At 35.3% G+C, this 22006-nt stretch overlaps 2 protein-coding genes across 5 annotated transcripts in view; one reads left to right on the forward strand and one right to left on the reverse strand.

The window, feature by feature from the left end:
• Positions 1-22006, reverse strand: part of LOC131074886 (uncharacterized) — a 138631-nt gene that overhangs the window by 6476 nt on the left and 110149 nt on the right. For 3 of the 4 annotated variants that reach the window (XM_058011618.2, XM_058011615.2, XM_058011616.2), the window contains exons 21-28: positions 19163-19305; positions 18846-19027; positions 18280-18732; positions 18059-18184; positions 17898-17963; positions 15950-17787; positions 15563-15842; positions 9196-9429 (exon numbers count right to left, since the gene is read on the reverse strand). In XM_058011618.2, coding sequence (XP_057867601.2) covers positions 9196-9429; positions 15563-15842; positions 15950-17787; positions 17898-17963; positions 18059-18184; positions 18280-18732; positions 18846-19027; positions 19163-19305 — 3322 coding nt within the window. The remainder of the gene's footprint in view (positions 1-9195; positions 9430-15562; positions 15843-15949; positions 17788-17897; positions 17964-18058; positions 18185-18279; positions 18733-18845; positions 19028-19162; positions 19306-22006) is intronic. The other variant, XM_058011617.2, reaches the window with a different exon arrangement.
• Positions 12569-14120, forward strand: LOC131875490 (uncharacterized). Its single transcript, XM_059219945.1, has 2 exons — positions 12569-13517; positions 13612-14120. The coding sequence occupies exons 1-2, from the start codon at positions 12894-12896 to the stop codon at positions 13990-13992; spliced, it is 1005 nt and encodes a 334-aa protein (XP_059075928.1). The 5' UTR covers positions 12569-12893; the 3' UTR covers positions 13993-14120.

Consider the following 22006-nt stretch of genomic DNA (forward strand, 5'->3'; position numbering starts at 1 on the left):
AAAAGTGGAGATTAGGCGCTGGAAAAGAGGTGTGTGGAATTCATGGCTTTTAAATAACGGAGCATGCCTTTGCTGTCTTCACTTGAGCGTTTTTTCTGGAGTGGTGAAAAATTAATGGTATGACTATTTCGTGTAGTGTGTGGCAACGAATCTTCATAGTTAACGCAGATTTAAAGTCGAAATACTTTGCCATGAAGGATGATGAAATTCAGTCAAACACAGATCATCGATATTGAGTGGTGCATTTTTATTTTGTTGGGGGCTAATTGAAGAGTGGAGTGCGTTGAAGTTCTTTTTGACCAACAATTTACTTCAGCCTGTGCGTTTGTGGTGCTATGCTTGGCATTGCTTCTTTTTTTTGAAAATAAGAGTCAGATTTTAATATGCGTGGAAGTTCTTTGAAAGGTGAAAGGTGTTCGTGTTGGATTTCATTAATGTGGTCTATTTTGAAGATACATTTCTTATATTTTCTGGCTGAAAACATCAAGGCAATTCTTTTTGGTGATTGGTTCCGTGCCTTTTAATTTTTCGAAACATTGTGCTTGGTATAATGATGAATTCTGTGATGGCCCGAACTTTTCTTGTGGTCTGGTCTGAAGAAACGTAGTGTGGAGGTGATCTTTACAAAGCATATATCGTCCTGGCTAGCTGGGTTCTTTTTTAGATGCTAACAGCAAGACGGTTTTTGAGAATAAGCATATGAAGTCATGCTGGAATTTTGTGGCTGTTTGATGCGTAGTGATTGGGTGCAGCTGAATGTATGTTGTTAAAAAACAGAGTCGGGCAAATTTTTTTTAATTATCTGATGGAGTTAGCGGTTATGCAGATCGGACAGAAGTATAAGGAGTGATTGTGAAAAGATCGTGGAGTGTATGAAATTCATTCTTGACAGAAATTTTCTTTTGGTGTTTGCATCAAATATTGAAGGAACGTTTTCCTTTGTTGGCTGAGGTGAAGTTAGATTTCTTTTCCTCTCTACTGGAACTCATATCTTATAACATAGAAGAAGAACAACTGAAATTCCAATATTTGTAATTCTGAGTTCTCTGAGTTGGTGAATTGGAGGAAGTTGGTGCTTACTTCTGTATAGGGGTTGGTGCCTTATTGTTCACAGTTGGTGCTATGAGGAGAGTTGGAGCTCTCTTCTGCTAGTTGCTTTGTAATCTGGGTTGGAGCTCATTTGAAGCTAATGAAAGTCTTTTAATGCCGTGGCTTTTTACCTGAAAGGGTTTTCCTTGAGATATCTGATGTTTTGTCTTTGTGGTTATCTTGTTGTGATTCTGTCTTTAATTTTAAAAAGGGTTAAATTTCTGCAATACTGATTCACCTCCCCCCCCCCCTCTCAGTATTGTCGGTCTGCTTCTCAAACTTGAAATTCTGACACAACCTTCAACAGTGCATTTTGTCACTCTAGATTTGAGAAAGCAAAGAAGAATCCTCCGAGACTCTCTTATCAAGATTTGACAGATTAATTTTAGGCATCGAGTTACTTGATGGTCAGGCTGTTGACACTAATAGGAATAGTTTTGTTGTGATAAATATTTAGAACATATTTGATGGGGCCGGAGAAGTGAAGTAGCATCATGACACATTTTAATGCTTTCAAGAAAATTGACTTGTCGCGGTGTTTGGGAACCTTGTGAGACTGGTGGCTGATTACTGATTAGCAACTCTGACAAGCATTTCATGTCTCTTGGAATCATATATAGTTGACAAAATCCTGCTCCAATGTCGGGGCAATTCTGACAAGCATTTCATGTGCCTTGTCCATTTAGACCTGCAAGAATTGTAGAACTTGGATTTTCATCTTCCAATATTATTTGCTCAAAACTTTCAGCCTTATCAACAAATCCATTTTGTGCAATCACTACAATCATTGCAATCCATGAGACCATGATCAGGTTATGCATTCTTAATGAGTTTCATAGTAATGCCATCGCTGTGCTTAATACAATTTCCCAATTTTCGACATTCTTGCAATTATTCACATTTCATGAGGACACCTGCAATTATAATATCTGACAAAATTCATTTATCCTTGATCCTTTGATGGATGCCTATAACCTGTTCCAAAGCTAGTATATCATCACAGATAGAGAGGTTATGGGAAAAGATTGTCCCATTTGGCCTCACGCCTACCGATTGCATTTGCTTGAAAGTTTATAAAGCTGTTTCAACAATCTGTTTTGCCTTCAACCTGCTATCAGACATTCTATGTGATGACATATATTTGAGACAGTCTGTCAAACGATTCAAGTACATTGTCTCTGCTTTCACATTTTATATGTACCTGCACTTTTCAAAGCACTGTGTTTTATGAGACCAAAAATCACTGATGCTTGTTGTCCAACTATCAATGAGCTTTATAATGTGTGCCTCCATATTTGGTCTATATATTGCAATTATATCGTTCCATGAGAAGACATCTCTGAGGTATTATGTCAAACGCTTCAGGTGTGTTGTCATACAATTCCACATTTTGGATTCATGTCAACAGGAGCATTTCCAACTATAAGATCTGAAAAAAAATCTCCATACCATTACAATCTGATGCATGTTTGTAACTGGTTCCCAAGTTGGCAAAAGCATATATGATGCATTTGCTTGAATATTTCTAAAGCCTTTTCAACAATTTTGTGTTGTGTACATTCTACACTAATTTCATAAGCCGTGAGATGACATTCATTTTGTCAAACGATTCAGTTCCATGTCTAATTTTCCATGTTTTTCAAGTATGTCAATAAAAGCATTTAGAAGTTCTTTTTCAACAGAAACGTTTCGCAAATATTCTGCAATCACATTTCCACGAGCTGCAACATTAAAACCTTATATGTTGTTTAAAGTTCAAATTTTAGTACAGGCAAAGGAAATCCGGTCAAGGTTGTGAAATTTGTTTACACAAAATCCATTTGTGCACATTCTACGATCATTAAATTTCATTCCTTGAGATGACATCCCTTTAGAGCAATCTGTCTTGATGCAGGAGCAGAGAGTATCCCTGTAGAATTTGGAAAATTTATCTTTGCGATAACCAATATTTTTCCAAGAATTATTTTTTTGTAGTTAATATAACTACCTTCAGTTGTGTTTTCAAAATTCACAACTCAACCAGTTGTGAGTTATGAAAATGTATTTGACAACTCATTTACGTTCAAATTTTTCAACTCACAACCTGTCTCACATTCACTTTTCACCTTTCACAACTTACTTGCATCCGATTTGTACCATCCACAACCTCTAGCATTCACTTTTCAAAACTCACTAGTTAAGAGTTGTGAATTTCGATTTCACAATGCATAATCACTTTTGTATTAATAATTTGCAATTCACAACCTCTTAATGTTTGGCTTTTCAAAATCACAACTAGTTGTGAGTTGTGATTTTCGATTGCACAAAGTTTTCAATTTTAAAATTTTAAAGAAGTGAATTTATTTAATTTTTATTTTTATTTTATTTAAATTCATTTCACCTCTTTGTGCCCTCTTTGAGAGACTTGTGAAACTTTTAACTGGCGAGGAGTTCTGACTTGAAATTTTGACCAGGCATCAATGGGGATGAGACAACCATCATCTAAGAGAATTTATTCATGATGAGGCATTAAATAATGAGATTTTAATATTTTTCAAAAATAAGTTTTTAAAAATGTAAATACTAAAATCTCATAAAAGGTGAAGTGGGTTTGGATGAAAATTTGCTAAGTTGCTCAAAATGGTATCATGTACAAGCTCACAAGACAGTTTCCCTCAGTTCTTCATGATTCTCAAGATTTAATTGTTTTTGAGCCCGCCTTGAACTGAAACCACATAATTACATATCCTGAAAACTCTTGAAAAAACACATTAAAATTTTGCCTGACATTAGCTTCAATGCAAAAGTTTAAAGTTTGGATGTTTAAGAACTGGGGCAACATATTCTTAACATGGTTCTGTCACTTAATCATTCGCTGAACCAAATGTATGTGATGTCCTTCTATCCTTTCGTTAATTTCATTTAGGTTATCCTAGATGTGTATTCGCTACAGGGGCATGACATAAGAGCACAACTTTTGTTTCATGGTACAATGTAGAACAGGGAGATGCACAAAGAAGCAAAGAACACTTGTGCTAACTTCTAGTATTACAACAACCTTTCAATATGGTGAAGAACCCATATTTGGAGTATTTAGTCACAACATTGACAGTTGCAAGGAAAGAAGAAAGGTGCCCTCTCCACATGACTTAAGTGGGCAACTGCTCCAAAATGTTGTCACAAACACAAAATCAAATTTGAAAGAACAAAATGAGAGACGGTACAACTTCAAAGACAATACTTTCAGATGGGTGGGCAAATGAAAGGAACTACACACTATCAACTTTCTAGTGGCATTGAATGGTGAGATGATGTTTTTGATGCCTACAATTCCCTCTACTAATGCTAAGAATATAGAAAACTTCAGTCTAATGCTGAAAGAGATTGTGTTAGAGGTGGGCATTGAAAATGTGATGCAAGTTCAAACCATTAATGTACTAACACAAGTAGAGGCAAATAAACTACTTTAGAAGAGGCATCCATGACTTTTTAAAGTCCCTTGTGCTTCCTATTACCTTGACTTTCTTTCAAAGGACATAGACAAAATTGATTGGGTTAGACCAATTGTGAAAGAAGCTAAAAACATGACAAAATACATGTATAATTGGATGCAATGCTTGATATGAGATCACATGTCACGCCCCAGCCTAAGGTTGTGGCTTTCATAAAAACAGATCACAGCTTTACATAGCAAACCCTAGGCAATTAAATATAAGGGCTGACCCAATATAAAAGTATTTAGATTGGTGATGATTATTAAAGTGAGGGACGACTAAATAAGATTAAAAACGATACTTAAATAATAATGTCTTCTTTAAGAGAGCCGACTAAGACTTAGACAGCAGTTAAATAGAATTTAGTTAACAAAGGCCAACCCCTTCTGCAATTGCCTTCCTTGCAAGAGACGCTTCTCTTGGGTAAAAAGGTACGGAGAAGATCTAACTAGAAGATGAGATGTTAGTAAAAAGGCAGAAGATACAATGAGAAATCATTCGATCTAGAAGAGAATAAATCCAGAATTTCGGAGCAGAAATATAAGCAGAAGATTTGCATGCAAGGAGAGTTTCTCAATATGATTGTATGAATAAAAGCAGATTTCAGAGCAGAAACATATGTAGAAGATTTGCATTCAAGGAAAGTTTCTCAATATAAATATCATACAAATAAAAGCAGATTTTCTGCAGACTTAAGTAGAATTATATGCAAGTAAAAAAATATGGTAAATCAGTCAAATAAGAAATAGCTTTGTAAAGTACACAACAGATATAATGAGTATAGGGGAAGCATCGAATGATTTGGAAACAACATTTGATCTGACAGCAGAAAACCAGATCAATAAGAAATCAGAGTCTGAGTTGAAATTCGAAAAGGCAGTCAACTATAATATTTGGTATCTCCCAAAAGGGGACATTACATCACACCTAGGGAAAAGAGCTTGGCAAGCAAGTGTGACAACGTTTGTATCTAACTTCTTTACATTGAAAAGAATCTGTAGTTTGACGACACCTTTGAAGCAAACATTTCAATTTGTGAATGGGGAGGCTTGCTAGACAGTTTTTTATGACATCTTTGTAAAGAAAGCTACCAAGAACATCAAGGTAACTTCAAACTTCAATTTAAATTTCAAAATAAATCCTTTAGCTTAATGAGGGATTCATACTTGGAATATGAGGAGTAAAACTCAATGGGACACACTTATGAGGCTATGGACAAAGCCAAGGAAGCCATCAGAAACTACTACAATGGAGATAGACACAAATTTTTTCCCATTTGGAAAATCATTGATCGAAAGTGGATCAATTAATTCCACAAACCCAATCATGAAGCGAGGTATTACCTCCCCAAGTTTTTCTTCTTAGATGAAATCATAGATATTAATGGAGAGGTTATGGAGGGCCTCCCCATATGCATTGATAGAATGACACCTAAGATTGAGATGAGAGACCTAATTATTAAAGAGCTACAAGATTACAAGAAAGCTAGAGGAAGCTCCAACCAAACACCAAGTAACAAAAAATGGAGCCTTTATTTACATCTTACAATTATTTTCCCGCAAGTTACAATTATTGCTTACAAACAAACTTTTGAATATCTTCTTTTCAAGTTCTTGGTGAAAATTTTGGTACAGAAATACTCCAAAACCTTAAAAGGTAGTAGCCCTTTGTGTTTTGTCTCAAACTTGTAATGTATTTTGATGTGAATGCAACCGGAGCTTGTTTGAAGTCATTCACACAAAAAAAGGCAATAAGTTGTCTCAATGATGCCTAAATGACCTAGTTTTTGTGCAATACAACATTTGCTTTCACACAAGAAAGGTTGTAGATACAATTACTTAAGATCCTATAAACTATATAAAAATGACTCATACAGAGATTGTACACATGATATGAGGGCATGTCATGTCCCCTCCTTGATCGTTATATATATCCTAAATGAAGCAGTTATTATTATTCATTAATATAATGATTAATAACAAATGATTATTTGGAATTTATTTATTCATTAAATATTACTATTTAATTAATACTTATTTATTACTAATAATATTCTTGAAATATTCAAATAAAAATAAATTAATGTTATATGATTAATATTAGCCACCATACAGAATTAATCTGTATAAAATTTATTTATTCATTAAATATTATTATTTAATTAATACTTATTTATTACTAATAATATTCTTGAAATATTCAAATAAAAATAAATTAATGTTATATGATTAATATCAGACACCATACAGAATTAATCTGTATAAAGTCAATATCAGCATCACCCAAACAAAGCAGTGCCAAAGATAAGATTGGGATTCCAATTTGTTTATATAAAATTAACGGTTCATTATGAGATGTGATTAGTAAATGAGGTATTAATACAATAGCAATTAATATGAGTTATCAATAATTCTTTAATTGATAGAGGAAGACATATAGATTGGTCACCAGAGATAAGATAAGCATTAACTAGTGCCACACATCGATAACATAGACAAGCAGCGATCCATCATTCCAGAGACTCAAAAAGAAATGAGACTATCGGGGGAACACTGGTCAGCATTCTCTAAGCAGCAATAACTGAAGGATCCAGATTTAGGAACAGCGACTTGTACAAGATTAATAATATCAATTTAAGAAAGCTAACTATTACAATATCGATTAAGACAAAGATGCTAACCCATCCACTAATCGATATCGGTTATAAAGAGACACGATATTAAGAATTCATCGGACAGCAATTCATGATAATCAGACATCGATCTTAAAGAAGGTTAGAGAGGGATCTATTATCATGAAGACAACAAAAAGTAAGAAATCTAATCGGTAGCAATGAGTATATCATTCAGTTGATGCAAACATTAATCAGTCAATAAGAATTATTAGTAAATAATAGTTAAGTTCGATTTAATTAAGTTAATCATTGAAAGGAACACAAATGGAAGGGGCATGACCCTTCGTTTCACACCCACTCAATTGTTATAAGGGAAGGATCGTGAGCTATCCCAAAGGGGAGGGGGGATATATTATCTGCAACCATTTTATAGACTGGAAATTATGATATATGTCTGTGCTAATAAAAGGAGGTCAGATTGCAACCCTGTTGATCGCCATCGAACAGAACAGATCGGATCAGAACTGTTATTAAGTTACAGGCAGTAACATCATTGTTCTTGGTGGTATGCATGGGGATGTGCTTATTATGAATGCTTAATATATTATTGTTGATTTAAAGAGACGAGCTATGGAGGGTGTAGCTACAACAGAAGCAGAAGACATTGAATTGGATGACATCATTACAAAGAATGTCGAACATGAGGCATAGAAGCTAGTGCCATTTAGTTTAAAGGTTGAGCCACATGTAATTGCAAGGAGTAGGCCTTCACCCCCTATAGGATAAGAAAGAGTAAATTGTAAAAATACTTAAATTGCATGGATATGCAATCTAAGATTATGACTTTCAATGACAATTATCTCAGATACCGGTTCTTGGCATTTTAGGCTGGGTCCTGGTTCTTGCCCAGTCCTGGTTCTCCCGGGGTTCCACCCAGGTCCTGCCCAGGTGTATGGGTTCTCTGTGGGTCCTGCGACCCAGGAGAACCCAGGCCCGTAGGTTCCCAAAAACAGGTCACACGTGTCATAAAAACACAAAAAACAATAAAAAAACACTATTTTTAATATTTTTTTAACATGATATTAGACTTTAGTTATTAATGATTACATTTGCGATATATGAATATTTATTGGCATTGGCAATTATGGATTTATCATTTATCATTTATCATTTATGTATGGGAAGTCACATTGTGTATTTCATTTTTGTATGGATTGTATCATTGTAATAATCAATAATGGTAGTGATAGTTTATAAATTATATAATTATATTTTATAATTTTGATGTTTGAACATATATATATATGTGTGTGTGTGTGTGTGTGTGTGTGGACGTACCCGTACCCATACCCAAGAAATTTATTTTTTTGCCGAATCTGCGAATCCATACCCGAACCGGTAACTTAGAGTCTTAGACAATTATCATAAATTTATAATACATATTGTATTTATCAGTTGGCTACTGTATTCACGTGATGGAATATTGTACTTTTTTGGTATTCAAATCTAATAGAAAGCACTTCCCCAACATTTATAGACTGATTTGATACAATTTGTAACAATACTTCACATAATATTTTAAGGAATTTAAGTTTTGTTTATTTTGTTGTCAAGTTTTCCCAAGTTTCTATAGAGTGCAAGTCAAATTTGGGTCTGTAGAGTTTTTGTAAGTCGAAGTTTGTAAACTGTGATATACACTACTTCAAATGAGCAACTTATGAAAGTCAAAGCATCCAAAGTAGTTCAGAAGTACGTAGCATTTGAGACACCCCACAAAAGAAAGTATTAAAAAATGTTACAAATGAAAAATGTCAATAGAGATGACCACTCATGTATAGTATGCTAATTTGAAGCAACATTAAGAGCATTATAACATTCCATACATCTTAGAAACCTTGAATATCATTAATAAAAATGATCACTAATTCACACAAATTAGTCAAAACCAGGCATCCATCCTATAACAGGGAGATCAAAAATTAATGATATAAGGGAGAGCTAAAAAAATAAAAGTCATACCTCAAAGTCTTTGTGTAAGGAAATTTCGGGAGATTGATGTAGCAACTTTTCCAACATGATGAGTGAATAATATGCCTCTTGCCAAAAAGCCAGCATTTCAATATCAGCAGCCTCAGATTTTTCATTACTAGCTGCAGCAACTGCACATTTTAAGATGTCAATTGCTCTAGATCTCACATCTTCAACATGTGCCTGAAAACTTTTCTTCATCACTTCTATCAAGAGACCTAAAACCTGCACAAAGATAAATAAGAAAATTGTGAATCACAAAAGAAACAACAAAGAAAAAGAAAGCCTCAATCCTAAAATAGAAGCATTTTCCTCTAGTCAAGTACAATTCTTGCCTACATCATCATGCCTGGAAAACCTAGCATCAACAATATGAAATCATGAAAAAAGCAAAATTAGTCAGAAACTAGCATTTCTGCAACAGTGTTAGCCAACACGAAAGCAAGGAAAACAATGATCTGTTGTTACAGTAATGGATTAACTTGACATGGATAATCAATTACATTTCGATGGCATGTTTTTAAGGAATTCCATGAAATAAGTCCAATAATCATGCTCAGTGCCTCGGCCATTTTGCATTATCCAACTAATATGGTTACAAATATGGTAGACACTAATAAGTATCTTTCACTTAATGACTGAATCCTGAGCTTTGCAGTACTTGACTATAAAATATTAAATACAATTCAAGAAACAAAATGATTCTGGGCATCATAAAAAAATGTCAATATGTAATTTGCATAGTTGCATGGGTACTCGTACCCAGCCCATGGGTACTCATACCGGAGACTCGGACGCGTATCCCGCACCGGAAACTTGGTTGGAAACGTCTCCATAGAGAGGAGACTTCCCACTAACGTATCCGCCCGTCTCCCACCGTCTCCAAGACAAACAAAAAAAATGAAACCCTAAAATGTTAAAAAAAACAAAACACAGGCAACAAAATAATCAAAATTCAATACAAACAGAAAAAAAACAATGCTCAAAACAAATGCAGGTCACAAGGATTTCTTAAAATGTTGCAATAGAAATTACTAAATTATTATATTATATTTAATGTTCAATGTCATTATATTTTCAGAATTTCTATAATTATTAAATTATATTTAAAAGAAATTGGCATCTCCAAGTACCCACATCTCCTATTTTGGAATAGTCGTACCGGTACCAGCACTGGTCTCCAAAGTCTCCAAGTACCCCCGTACCCATGCAACCTTGGTAATTCGATAAATATAATTTCATTACAGCTAAGTTACCGGTACTTCCCATTTTGCCCACGAATCCGGATGCGGTGTGTATCGGATTCGGATTCGCCCCGGAATCCCTGTGGATTCGGACAGGGTACCGATTTTTTCCCCCTGAAACGTATCCGATATTTGACTCACGAATCCCGACGCATCCGGTGTAAACGTGGCGATTCCATACGGTTTTTTTGACGAATCCGCATCATTCGCAAATTTCGAGTGGTTTTTCCACGGGTCGAATATGTCATTTAACATTTAAAACCCTAAAGCAAAGGCAAAAATAAAAACTCGTGAAAACCGAAAAAACGCGAAATTTTGAAACCATATCGCGCGACGGCACAGGGGTTTGAGGACGCGCGATGGCACAGTGGTGAAAGAAGGCACGCAGACACAGAGGAAGCGCCACGGGCCACGGCAGGAGGCAACGGCACAGAGGACGCCCGCGACGACGGCGGGAGGCGCCACGGCAGGAGGGCGAAGGCACAGAGCAGGCACGCGACGACGGCGGGAGGCGCCACGGCGGGAGGGCTTCGGGATCAGGTATGATATTAATTTTTTTATTATAGTGTGCTATATTTTATTAAATTTTATTATAGTTAAAAAAATAATTAAAATTTATTAGTTTGTTAAATTTTAATATTTATTATAGTTTTTTTTTTTTATAATAGTTTGCTAATTAAAATTTATTAGTTTGTTAAATTTTAATATTTATAATAATTTTTTTTAAAAACTACTCATTTTTAAAATATTAAAAATAATAATAATTTAATAATAGGTATATTTTTTTAAAACTATATTAGTTTGTTATATTTTTAAATATTTTAATTTAATAATTAAAATTTATTAATTTGTTAAATTTTAATATTTATAATTAATTTTTTTTAAAAACTACTCATTTTTAAAATATTAAAAATAATAATAATTTAATAATAGGTATATTTTTTAAAAACCTAATAACTTTCATAATTATAATAATTTCACTTTTATTTTAAATAAATTATTAAATTTAATTTTATTATTTATATATTTAACATTTATAATCTATTGTTTAATATTAAATATTAATATTTTTTTTTTAATTTGTTGTAGAAATCATAATGGCAACGACTACTAGCTCTACTCCTCAAAGCTCTACTCCTCAACGGACTTTCAAAACTGACCCAAATTCACCTTTATGGAAATATGTCAAAATAATAGACCAAGTAAAAGGTGGTGGAACATTTTTATGGATATGCAACTTCTGTAGTACGAAAAAAACTAGCTCCTACAGTCGTGTCAAAGCCCATTTTTGTGCCATTCCCCAACAAGGAATCAAACCATGTCTAGGAAAGAATGGAAATGGGATGTCACCTCAAGAAATAGCAGGATATATTAGAGAGCAAGAGGAAGCAGATGCAAGAGTTGGTCGTGCCTCAAACCATCCTTTGTTGACAAGAAGAGGAAGTAAATCAAAGAGGCCCCCTACTTCTCCATCTTATAGCGATTTTCCTGATATCGTGGTAGAGAGCCACCCATTCTTGGACCCAATTAGTGAAGAACCTGTTATTGTGAAGAGAAGCAAGGGACCATTAGAGAGAGCATTTAAGAATGATGCTAGAGAGATTGCAGATCAATCCGTTGGAAGATGTCTATATGCAAACGGTTTGTCATTTAATGTGGTACGATCACCATATTGGTAGGATATGTTGAAAAAGGTAAATGAGGCTCCACAAGGGTACATAGGGCCAGGTTATGAGAAGGTGCGTAGCACCTTACTAGCAAAGGAGGTAAAAAACATAGACAATGCATTGGCTCCCATTAGAAATTCATGGAAACAAACAGGGGTGTCCATCATTTCAGATGGATGGAAGGATACCAAAAATCGGCCATTAATTAATGTAATTGCAGTGTGCCCTAAAGGGGCAATGTTTCTGAAAGCTGTGGATTGTGAAGGACAGGTGAAGGATGCACAATTTATTGCTAACATCCTTATACAATGCATTCAAGATGTGGGACCTCAAAATGTTGTCCAAGTAATAACGGATAATGCAAAGAATTGTAGAGCTGCAGGTATGTTGATTGAGACACGGTTTGAACACATATTTTGGACACCTTGTGCTGTCCACTCTCTCAACCTCATGCTACAAAAGATAGGCAGGAAAATAGATTGGATCAAACAAATTTATGTTGAGGCTGAAGAGATCCAAATGTTCATCACAAACCATAACATGTCACAGGCCATTTTCAGATCATTTTCACAGTTGGAGTTGCTAAAGGTAATTGAAACACTTCAATTTTTAAAATCTACATTTCACTTTGATGGTTACTTAATTTTTTTTTTTTTATCATGTCTTCTTTGTATTCTAATTTTTATTTTTAATTTTTGAATAGGTTGCCGAGACCCGATTTGCATCCAACACAATCGTCTTGAGGCGACTTGTGAAGGTGCGACAGCCACTTGCTAGCATGGTAATTAGTCAAAGTTGGTCCCTATGGAGGCAATCCAATACTGAAAGGGCAGCAAATGTAAAGCGCATGATCCTAGATGACACTTGGTGGGATCGAGTGGAATATCTTTTGAGTTTCACTGAGCCCATCATGAGTATGATCCGTTATACTGACATGGATCACCCATGTTTGGGAGAGGTATATGATGGCATTGACTCGATGATTGAGAAAATGAAAGCCATCATCAATGCAAAAGAGCAAGATCCCGAAGAAACTTTCTTCAAAGAGGTTCAATCAATTTGTGTTGAGCGGTGGAACAAAATGACCACCCCACTACATCTTCTTGCATTTGCATTGACTCCCAAATTTTATAGTGATGAAATGCTTGCTAAGCCATCAAGGGTACCACCATATAGAGATTCAGAAGTCAGTGAAGGGTGTAGGACAGCACTTACTAAACTCTTCCCAGATTCTGAAATGGAGGATTTAATGACAAGTGAGTTTGCTGATTTTGTAGCCTCCAATGGTCAAAGTGTTTCCGCTCTCCGTGACAAGTATAAAAAGGATTCTCATGCTTGGTGGTACCTCAATGGCCATACATCACCAAACCTTCAAACTCTTGCAATCAAAGTTTTATCGCAAGTAAGTTTCTTAATTTTTATTGCTCTCTAAATTTAGATTTTTTATAAAATAGTTATAATTGTCACCCTCTCACTTTGTGTCAATTATTCAATAGGTTGCTAGTTCCTCTTCATCTGAGCGAAATTGGAGCACATACTCCTTTATCCACTCAGTGAAACGCAACCGACTGGCAGCAAGTAAGGCAGAAGAGCTCGTTTATGTGCATTCAAACTTGCGCCTTCTTACTCATAAACAAAATGAGTATAAGGATGGGAGCACAAAGTTTTGGGATGTAGATCCAGAGCGAACTGATTTGGATTTTTCAGCTGCCACACAATCTTTACTTTCTGGGGAGTCTGATAGCCAATGTGCTGCTAGTGCAAGTGGCAGTGAGGCTGCATGTGGTTCCAGTACTCTACCTACATCATCTAATGTCAATGATGATGTTGATCTTGATCTTCCTAGTGACCCATATGATGCTATTGCTGATTATTAGTTGTGTCATTTTATTGTTGAACGGTTGAGCCAGTGAACAATGAATTCGATATCTATCATAACATTCAAAGTTTGTAATTTTGTTATAGACTTATAGTTATATCAATATGAATCATATATGATAGTTCCAAGTTTTGTTTAGCATATGGATGATATGTGGGATTCTAAATTTAATTTTTGTTTCTACTTATTAGAGTGTATATATGTATATATTTATGATTTTTACATTTTTTTGTACGGACGTACCCATACGTACCCAGGCCCCCCCTAAAAAAAATGCCGTACCAGCGTACCGTACCCACGTACCCGTACCCGTACCCGTACCCATACCGGCAACTTAGCATTACAGTTAATCTGAGGTAATTGAAAGTTGCAAAAATAGTAATGGATAATGTTGTTGAGAATAATTCAACAAAGCAAGAATGACAAAAAGGAATGAAGTCAGAAAATATTAATTGTATTCTAGTTTTGCATGATTATCCAACATAAACCATAGTCGTCTGATTATATAAGTGATGAATGCTTGTCAATGTTCATGGATAACATTAACAAGACTTTATCAATTTGAGAGGAAAGGCAAAATAAATACAGCATCATGAGGATCTACTTGCTTGGTGTAGTGAAAATTTTGAAAGAAACAACAATTTTGTAAAAGATGGGTGCCTTCACAATATAAGGAAAAATAGAAAAAGTTTTTTATACATATTTGCAAACTCTAGTTCTTTTTTATTCTCTTTTAGATGTTTTGGTTTCTCTAGCTATTATTGTATCTTCATTTCTATTAAAAAATGATATTTCCACAGTCCAGTGTAGTGAATATAAGCATTTCTATAAGAAAATTGTGTAAAAATTTTGTATCAACACATTTCAAATCACATCCAATATCCATCTTTAGGATGAGTAAAACAGTAATCCAACAGAAGTTAGAACATTAAATTGCTATATTTTAATCATTTGATATTAAATTTTAGTATAGTACTTGTTGACTTTTTATTCCTCCTCTCACACCAACTCTCATTCTACAGGCTCTTCCCTTCTCCTCCTTTATAAAGTACCTTGTTCTGCAATTTTTAAGTTACTGTTTTCCTCATTTAGAAAATGGATCATGACTTGTGATCAGATATGTATCAATACAAAATTTTGACACAGTTTTCTTCCAGAAGTATTCACATTCATCTTAGGCAACTCCTAAGTCTAGGTGAGGGTAATTTTTTGAGAGATCCTACCTAAAGCACTCCATACTTCATAAGGCCCAAGAAATTTCAGTCTGTCAGCTCTTTCATCCTAATATTAGCCGCTTTGTTTCCCTAGATTTTGGCCTTAATGGTAGCTGGGGACTATTTGTTTGTATTCAGATTCAATTTTCAGTTAGTTTTTCTGGTTGAGGGCCTAATAAACCCCTCATGTTGCTGATAAAAAAATACTAAGCTAATTATCAAAATGATGCTTTATTGATTGTATTGATGGTAACACTATGCTTTTTGGACCCCAACAAACATTTCAAGTCATTTAAATGAAACATTTTAAGACTACATGTTAGTACTGGTTTACAAAATGAGGAATAAATGTACCTGTGCAGCAGGACACCATAGCTGTTTCTTCTCACCCTTATACCACAAGAGACCAAATGTTAGCATCCGTTGCAACGGCCGCTGACTCACACGACCAATCAATTCTTTCAAGACATATCCTACCATAGCCCGAATACCCTTGTCATTATCATTAACCAAACGTGCCACTAATGGGAGAAAAAAGGTTTCTGCTTGTTCATCAACCACATTACTCGGAAATTTCTGAATGATCACATGTAACATTTCTAACACAGCTTCTCGGCCACATGTGTGTTCATAGCTGCAATAGATGCAATCAGGCAAGTTTAATTTAAACAATAAAACATAATTCATTGTATTCAAGCTTAAGAAAGGTTGAATGTGAAGAAAAAGTTATCAACACTCTACCTGAGATTTGCAACCAAAAAATCTATATGTTGCTGCAAACGCTTCTCACCAAGAGGATAGTCAAGGAGAAACTTTAATAGAATTTGACTACATTGCTTGCGGATAGGTTGAATTTGACTAGTGACCATTAGATGTGCAACTCTAGTTATCAAATCATAAAGATCTGGAACCATGAGCTTCCGCCCAATAATTGCCTTTAAAAGTGACAGTGCAATGGTATTTGAGCTACTTTCCAAATCAATGAAAACTGGAGACTGTAGAAGCATTTTTAACTGAACATCTGACATGGTTGTATTTGCATATCTTAAAAGCACAATAAGTAAGTTGATGGAAGACTGCATCAAGGGACTATGAATCTTTCCTGATCTCTGAACCATATCAAAAACCAACGAGGTAATGTTTCCCCCAAGAATGTCTATGGATGGAAGGTGGAATCTCAATAGTAAAGCCAAGCATTTTACAGACTGTGATATAACTCCTTCATATTTGGATTTGAGACATTGATGTAGAAGTTCCAAAAAGGGATCTAACATGGATATTATGTGATGATCATTCTTATCCGCTTTGATATGTTTCAGATGGTGTTCAAGAAGTCTCAATGCAAACACTGTAATTACATACCTATTTGGTGCATCTATATCATCCACAGTGCCCTTCATTAGATTGTTGGATGAGTTAGTTGATCTAGAAGATTCCATCTCTGGTGAGGTAATAAAATCAGTCCTCCTACCAATCTTTTCATCCTGCAAACCATCCTCAACCAAACCATATACAAAAACAAGCAAATCTTGTGGACCTAAGGATATATTAGACTGAAGGCCAGCAGCTATATACCGAAGCATCGACTCAACTTTAACTTTTTCTTTGGGTGCGAGTGTTTTATGAAGATTGTGCTCAACAGGTTTAAGCAGTGCACTAGCACGTCTATGGAACGTAATATTCTGAGAAATCAGTTGCAAACTCTCATAAGACTTGCTATTCTTTGTCTCTTTCATTTTGGAAGCAATTTTCTCAACTTCCTTTTCTTGAGCAACTTCACCCATAATATCATTTTCTGCAATTTCTAAAAGACCCTGCAAACAATAATCAATGTCTCCAATATCCAAGGATGATTGAAATTTTGACAGTATAAAATTCATTGTATACCCTAGCACATGCAATTCATATCCCCTTTTCAATGTTGTCCGTAGTGCTTTAATAATCAATTGTAAATACTGTGGCCCTAATTCCTTGGCACATGCAGCTAGGGCAGTCCTTGCTTCATCTCTTACAGAATCAGCACGACTCTTCAGCAAATTAGCAATCTGCTGTATAATGCGAGGGAGCTCTGATTCCATTGTACCCTTTGGCATAAGTTTCAACAATTTCACTGCAGCAAGGCTAACTGAAACATTTACAACATCTGAGTTAGAAATCATGATTTTATTCATTTCAGGAAGGATGCTCTTTTGTAAGCGTTCCTGTATCTGAGGAGAAATAACAATGTCTTTATCACAGCTATTACTTAAATCCATTATTCTCTCATCCCTAACTATTTCTTTGTGCTCAGTTTGGTGATCCTGCTTGTCTAAATCTATATATGATGAATTTCTCTCAACAAAACAAAAGCTGTCCAATAAAGAGCAAATCAGCCGTACAAGTCTCTTGTTAGTTTCATGCTTGGAAGCCATGAGACGAAAGGATCTCATCAACAGGCTGAAGTAAGACTCCCATCTTATCCGACCAGAAATACATGCAAGAGTTTCTATGCAAGAGCTAATGACATGTCCCTCCTTGTCACTTTTGGATTCAAGCAACATATTGAAAAGAAGAGGCACAAATATTTGCATGAGAATTTCCTGCAATATTTTGAATATATTAATTAGCAAATACAGTGATTTACTGCAAATACAATCACATGTTGATATGGTAAATACCAGCAAACCATAGCGCCAGGGTCTAAACTTACCTCAGATAGATTTCTAGCATCCACGAGATTCCTAAGACGTGTCATTGCTTTTGCTCTCCTGTGCTTCTGCATTCTCAAAGAATTTCTACATTAGAATAGAGAATTCCTTCTAAGGAGTGCATGAGATAAAAGGCAAAGAAATGAGCAACATGCTATTAAACCTGAATGTGAAGAATGTTACTGAAGAAGTCAACTTCTAAATCTGTGCTGGAAAGAGGCTTCAATTCATTCAGAGTTGTAATATCAGATAAGTTGGTCACCATTGCACGCAGTATAACCATCCATTCCTATACAAATATGTGACAATGTTAAAGAAACATGCATCTCTCTAATATTTAAGATGAAAGTATAAAAATTAACAATGACCAACAGGAAATAATACCCTTTGGATGGCTGTCTCTGAAGTTGTCATAGAATTCCTTAAATGTAAGAGAAAAAATCTATAGATTACACGTTTAACAGATATTTTACTCCAGTTGTTCTTGTTCTCTATCATGCAAGGAATAATAGTTCCTGACCCATCCTTTCCATGGTTGTTTTTCTTATCACTTTGGTCGTCTTGGTTCTCATTCTGCTGCACATCCTCTTTACTTCCCAAAACTGTACCAGAAAACTCAATAAAAGAAAGAAGACATGCAGAGGCACTATCCCTGAGAGAAAGCTCTTGTGAAGACAAATCATACACACAATGTGAGAGAATAAGCAAGGCGCATGGCTCGCCAATATGGGTAAATTTTTTAGAGGCTATTTTCTCATATGCAAATAGCCTTTTATCACAATCATATTCTCCAATCATATCTGGTGACATTGCATTTAATTCCCATACCAATTCTGCCTGCAAGGGAGATACAAGAAATATAAATATGCATATCTTTACATATATATTCTGATCTACTCCAATAAAATATTAAATCACAAGCATTATAAGCCAGAAACATTGGTTGTTACCACGAAGGCCAAGGAAGAATCCTTTTCTGCCAGCCTTCTGAGAATATCACAAATGGCCAATCGAACATCCAATGTAGCCGAAGTAAGCAATGAACTGAAGGTATTAAGCATTTTAAGGGAAATTCCATCTTCCAGTGCTGGCAAAACCGCTTTCACAACAGAAAGTATTTCGATATAATGCTCTGCAATTTATGTCAATTGTGGCATGTTAATAAATGGAATAATGTTGACTTCAAAGTTCAATTGTTAAAAATATGTGAGGCTACCATGCAGCTAGAATCCCTCTAGTCATTATTAACTTCTAATAGTTTACTCACCATCGTTTCTATCTTTCTTGACATCAAGGAATGGTAATAAACCATCAATGAATTGATTCACTGCTTCCGAATTTGTCACATATTTTCCCAATGATTGAAATAATCTGAGCACTCTCTTACCAAGACCAGTGGTGTTTTTCCTGCTGATCAAACACCAGGTAGTTAAAATTTGTCAATCAACATTCAAATTGACAGCAGATCAATTTTTTGGAAACAAAATGCTAGTGAAAAAGTGGAACCCAAATACAGAAAAGGAAAGAACAGATATTATAAGAATATATTAGAGTCTCAGACGAGGCACCATCCATTAAAGCTTGTCAGTCTTGAGCAGCCTTGGACAGCATCATTACAAACAGGCAAGCAAGTCAAAAAGCTCAACATAAATTTTCTTTTGGAGTCAAATTTAATAACCTTTGACTTCAGGAAATAAATTTCATCAGCATGTTACTCTCAGTTGGGCTCAGAGATAAAAGGAGCTTCTGGATATCTTTGATGCCCAGCTACAGAGAATAATCCTACTGTAAATCAAAGTCATATAAAGTTTCGGGGGATGGGTTAAGGAACCTCCTTTCAAAAAGGCTTCAGTGATCTTCCTAATTTCTTGGGATAACACTGGAGATGAGATATTCCAAATATATACTTCAAAAAAAGTTACGTACAAAGAAAAGAAAAAATAAATCTTACAGAAAAAAATATGGATTATTCTAATAAGATTACGATTTCAAGGTCTTCAAGTAGGGACAAGTATGACCACATAGGTGCTTCTTTGGTAAAGACATATTGGTTGGAAGAGTGTGCTTGTAATCAGTGGAAGAACACGTCCATTTCCCATGACCTCATGCACTCCTCAATCTCCTAATGTCAGTTGAGTACCTGATGGATGTAGCACACAGCTAGAGGATCTGCTAGGTGCATATATGCCCCTTAACTGATGAGAAGCTATATATTCATTTGATTCTTTTTCCCACTTTGCATTATTTAACAGAATCATGAATCTCCAATGAAAAGATGGGAAAAGATAGTTTATCATTCATTTTTCGCTGATATAGGGCATGTTCAAATATCTCTCAAACTATCCCCTTATTACTTAAGTCCTGTATAGCAGAAGCCATTAGCAAAGAATCCCCGGGACTGCCCCAGATGCTCTCAGCTAGGAGAGCTCTTATCCACAGTGTGAGGATGTTTGGGAATATTTGCTCCTGTATCTCCATGAAGAGCACTCAGTTGCACATAAATCAGTATAACAACCTTTTATTTCTCAAGACTTGAATAGTTGCAAATGCAATACCTCCAAACTTAATCATCCAAACACAAATAGTCACAAATGCAATACTTCAAAACATAAACATCCACAGCAATAACATAAATGCAAGATCAAACAATTCAGAACAAAAGAACACACGATTTACATGAAAACCCTTGCTGGTAAAAACCACAGCAAAATATTTCTTATATTAGGAAGGCAGTTGCTAGTGGAGGCAGGTATTATTCTTTTCCCAGGATGGGATTTGAGTGCATCTTTTATTTTTGACAGTTTATTACATTCAGACAATAAGGACTTCAAGTTGAATATCCAAGGGGTTAATGATATATTCATTGGATCGAGATATGATCCGGATGAACAAGCAATGTTGTTATGGGCATTGTAACCCCCGAATAGAAGGCCAAAAATCATAGATGTGGATAAAGCTTTTGGTCACATGATGACCCTGAAAGTTGGAGAGGTAGATCCTATGGTCACTGCTGACATAGGTATTAATATCTCAAAATTCAATAAGGCTCAGATGAAACATGAGAAAGTAGAGAAAAATAAATATAAGGCCTTATATGAGGAAACCCTTAAGAGGAGTGGGCGTCCGATCCCTCAAATTACTGATTCAGGAGGCCACTGGAAGAAGAAATTTGAAAAATTAGCTTATGAGCACAATAAGTTGAAGAGGGGGATTTTCATAGAACATCATGCTGCTATAAGGACTGAAAGTCATTAGTACTAGGGAAGTTTGTAAGAAGAAGAAGTACCATTTTGTGCAAGCAATTTGTAATGGAGTACCTGCAAGTGCAGCTTATGTATGCAATCATTTCCTGAAGGTTAATATTCAAGGTTCGTTGTTTCTTTTCCAAATATTGTGCACACTTTTGTGTTGATGATTGTCTTTGTCCTCTTGATAAATCTATGTATAGATTTGCTATGATGTGAATCACATGTTGTTGCATTAAGTGAAAGATTGAGTTCTTATTGTTTGTGTAACACATACTGAACCTTCATAGTTGATGAGAAATTGTCTCTTGAGTTGATAAGATATTCTGTCCACAAAGTGTCACATATATCCTTGGATAGAGGCACTGGTCTGTTATTGATTTTTCAAGGTTTTGATCTGTATGCATTCAAGGTCCTTGACAGAAAAACACTCTTCCCAAATCCTATATGAACTAATCTATGCATATGTTTTTTAGATCTTGAAAGCAATCTCATTTTCAATATACATTCACAATCATTTCTTTTCGAGGGCATTTATTTAAAGCACATAATAAAGCATAATTGCAGACAACAATTTGCCAATTTGTGATTTGCTAAAAGGCTTAAATCCACTTTAAATAATCTCTTTTGTGCTTGAGAGTGTGAGGTACACCCGCCTAGGTTTAGTGGAGCCTAAAGTGCAGAGGGATTTAGTCTTTGACTATCCCTGTTCATTGGCCAAGGCTGATTGGACTGCTTGAGGATTTGGCAAGTCTTTGGGTTTTCCAATCTGTGGTTTTGGGCACCAACACGGCCTATGGCTGGAGCCAAGCGGAAAGTGTCATCTTCTCCACTCTCATCATCTACCGAGGATGCCTCCATGACAT

This window comes from Cryptomeria japonica, chromosome 1, assembly GCF_030272615.1.
Source record: "Cryptomeria japonica chromosome 1, Sugi_1.0, whole genome shotgun sequence".
Taxonomy (NCBI): domain Eukaryota; kingdom Viridiplantae; phylum Streptophyta; class Pinopsida; order Cupressales; family Cupressaceae; genus Cryptomeria; species Cryptomeria japonica.

Coding starts and splice junctions, on each gene's coding strand:
- LOC131875490 (XM_059219945.1), top strand. CDS start 12,894: ATGGTAATTAGTCAAAGTTGGTCCCTATGGAGGCAATCCAATACTGAA. Junction 13,518..13,611: donor CAATCAAAGTTTTATCGCAA/GTAAGTTTCTTA, acceptor ATTATTCAATAG/GTTGCTAGTTCCTCTTCATC.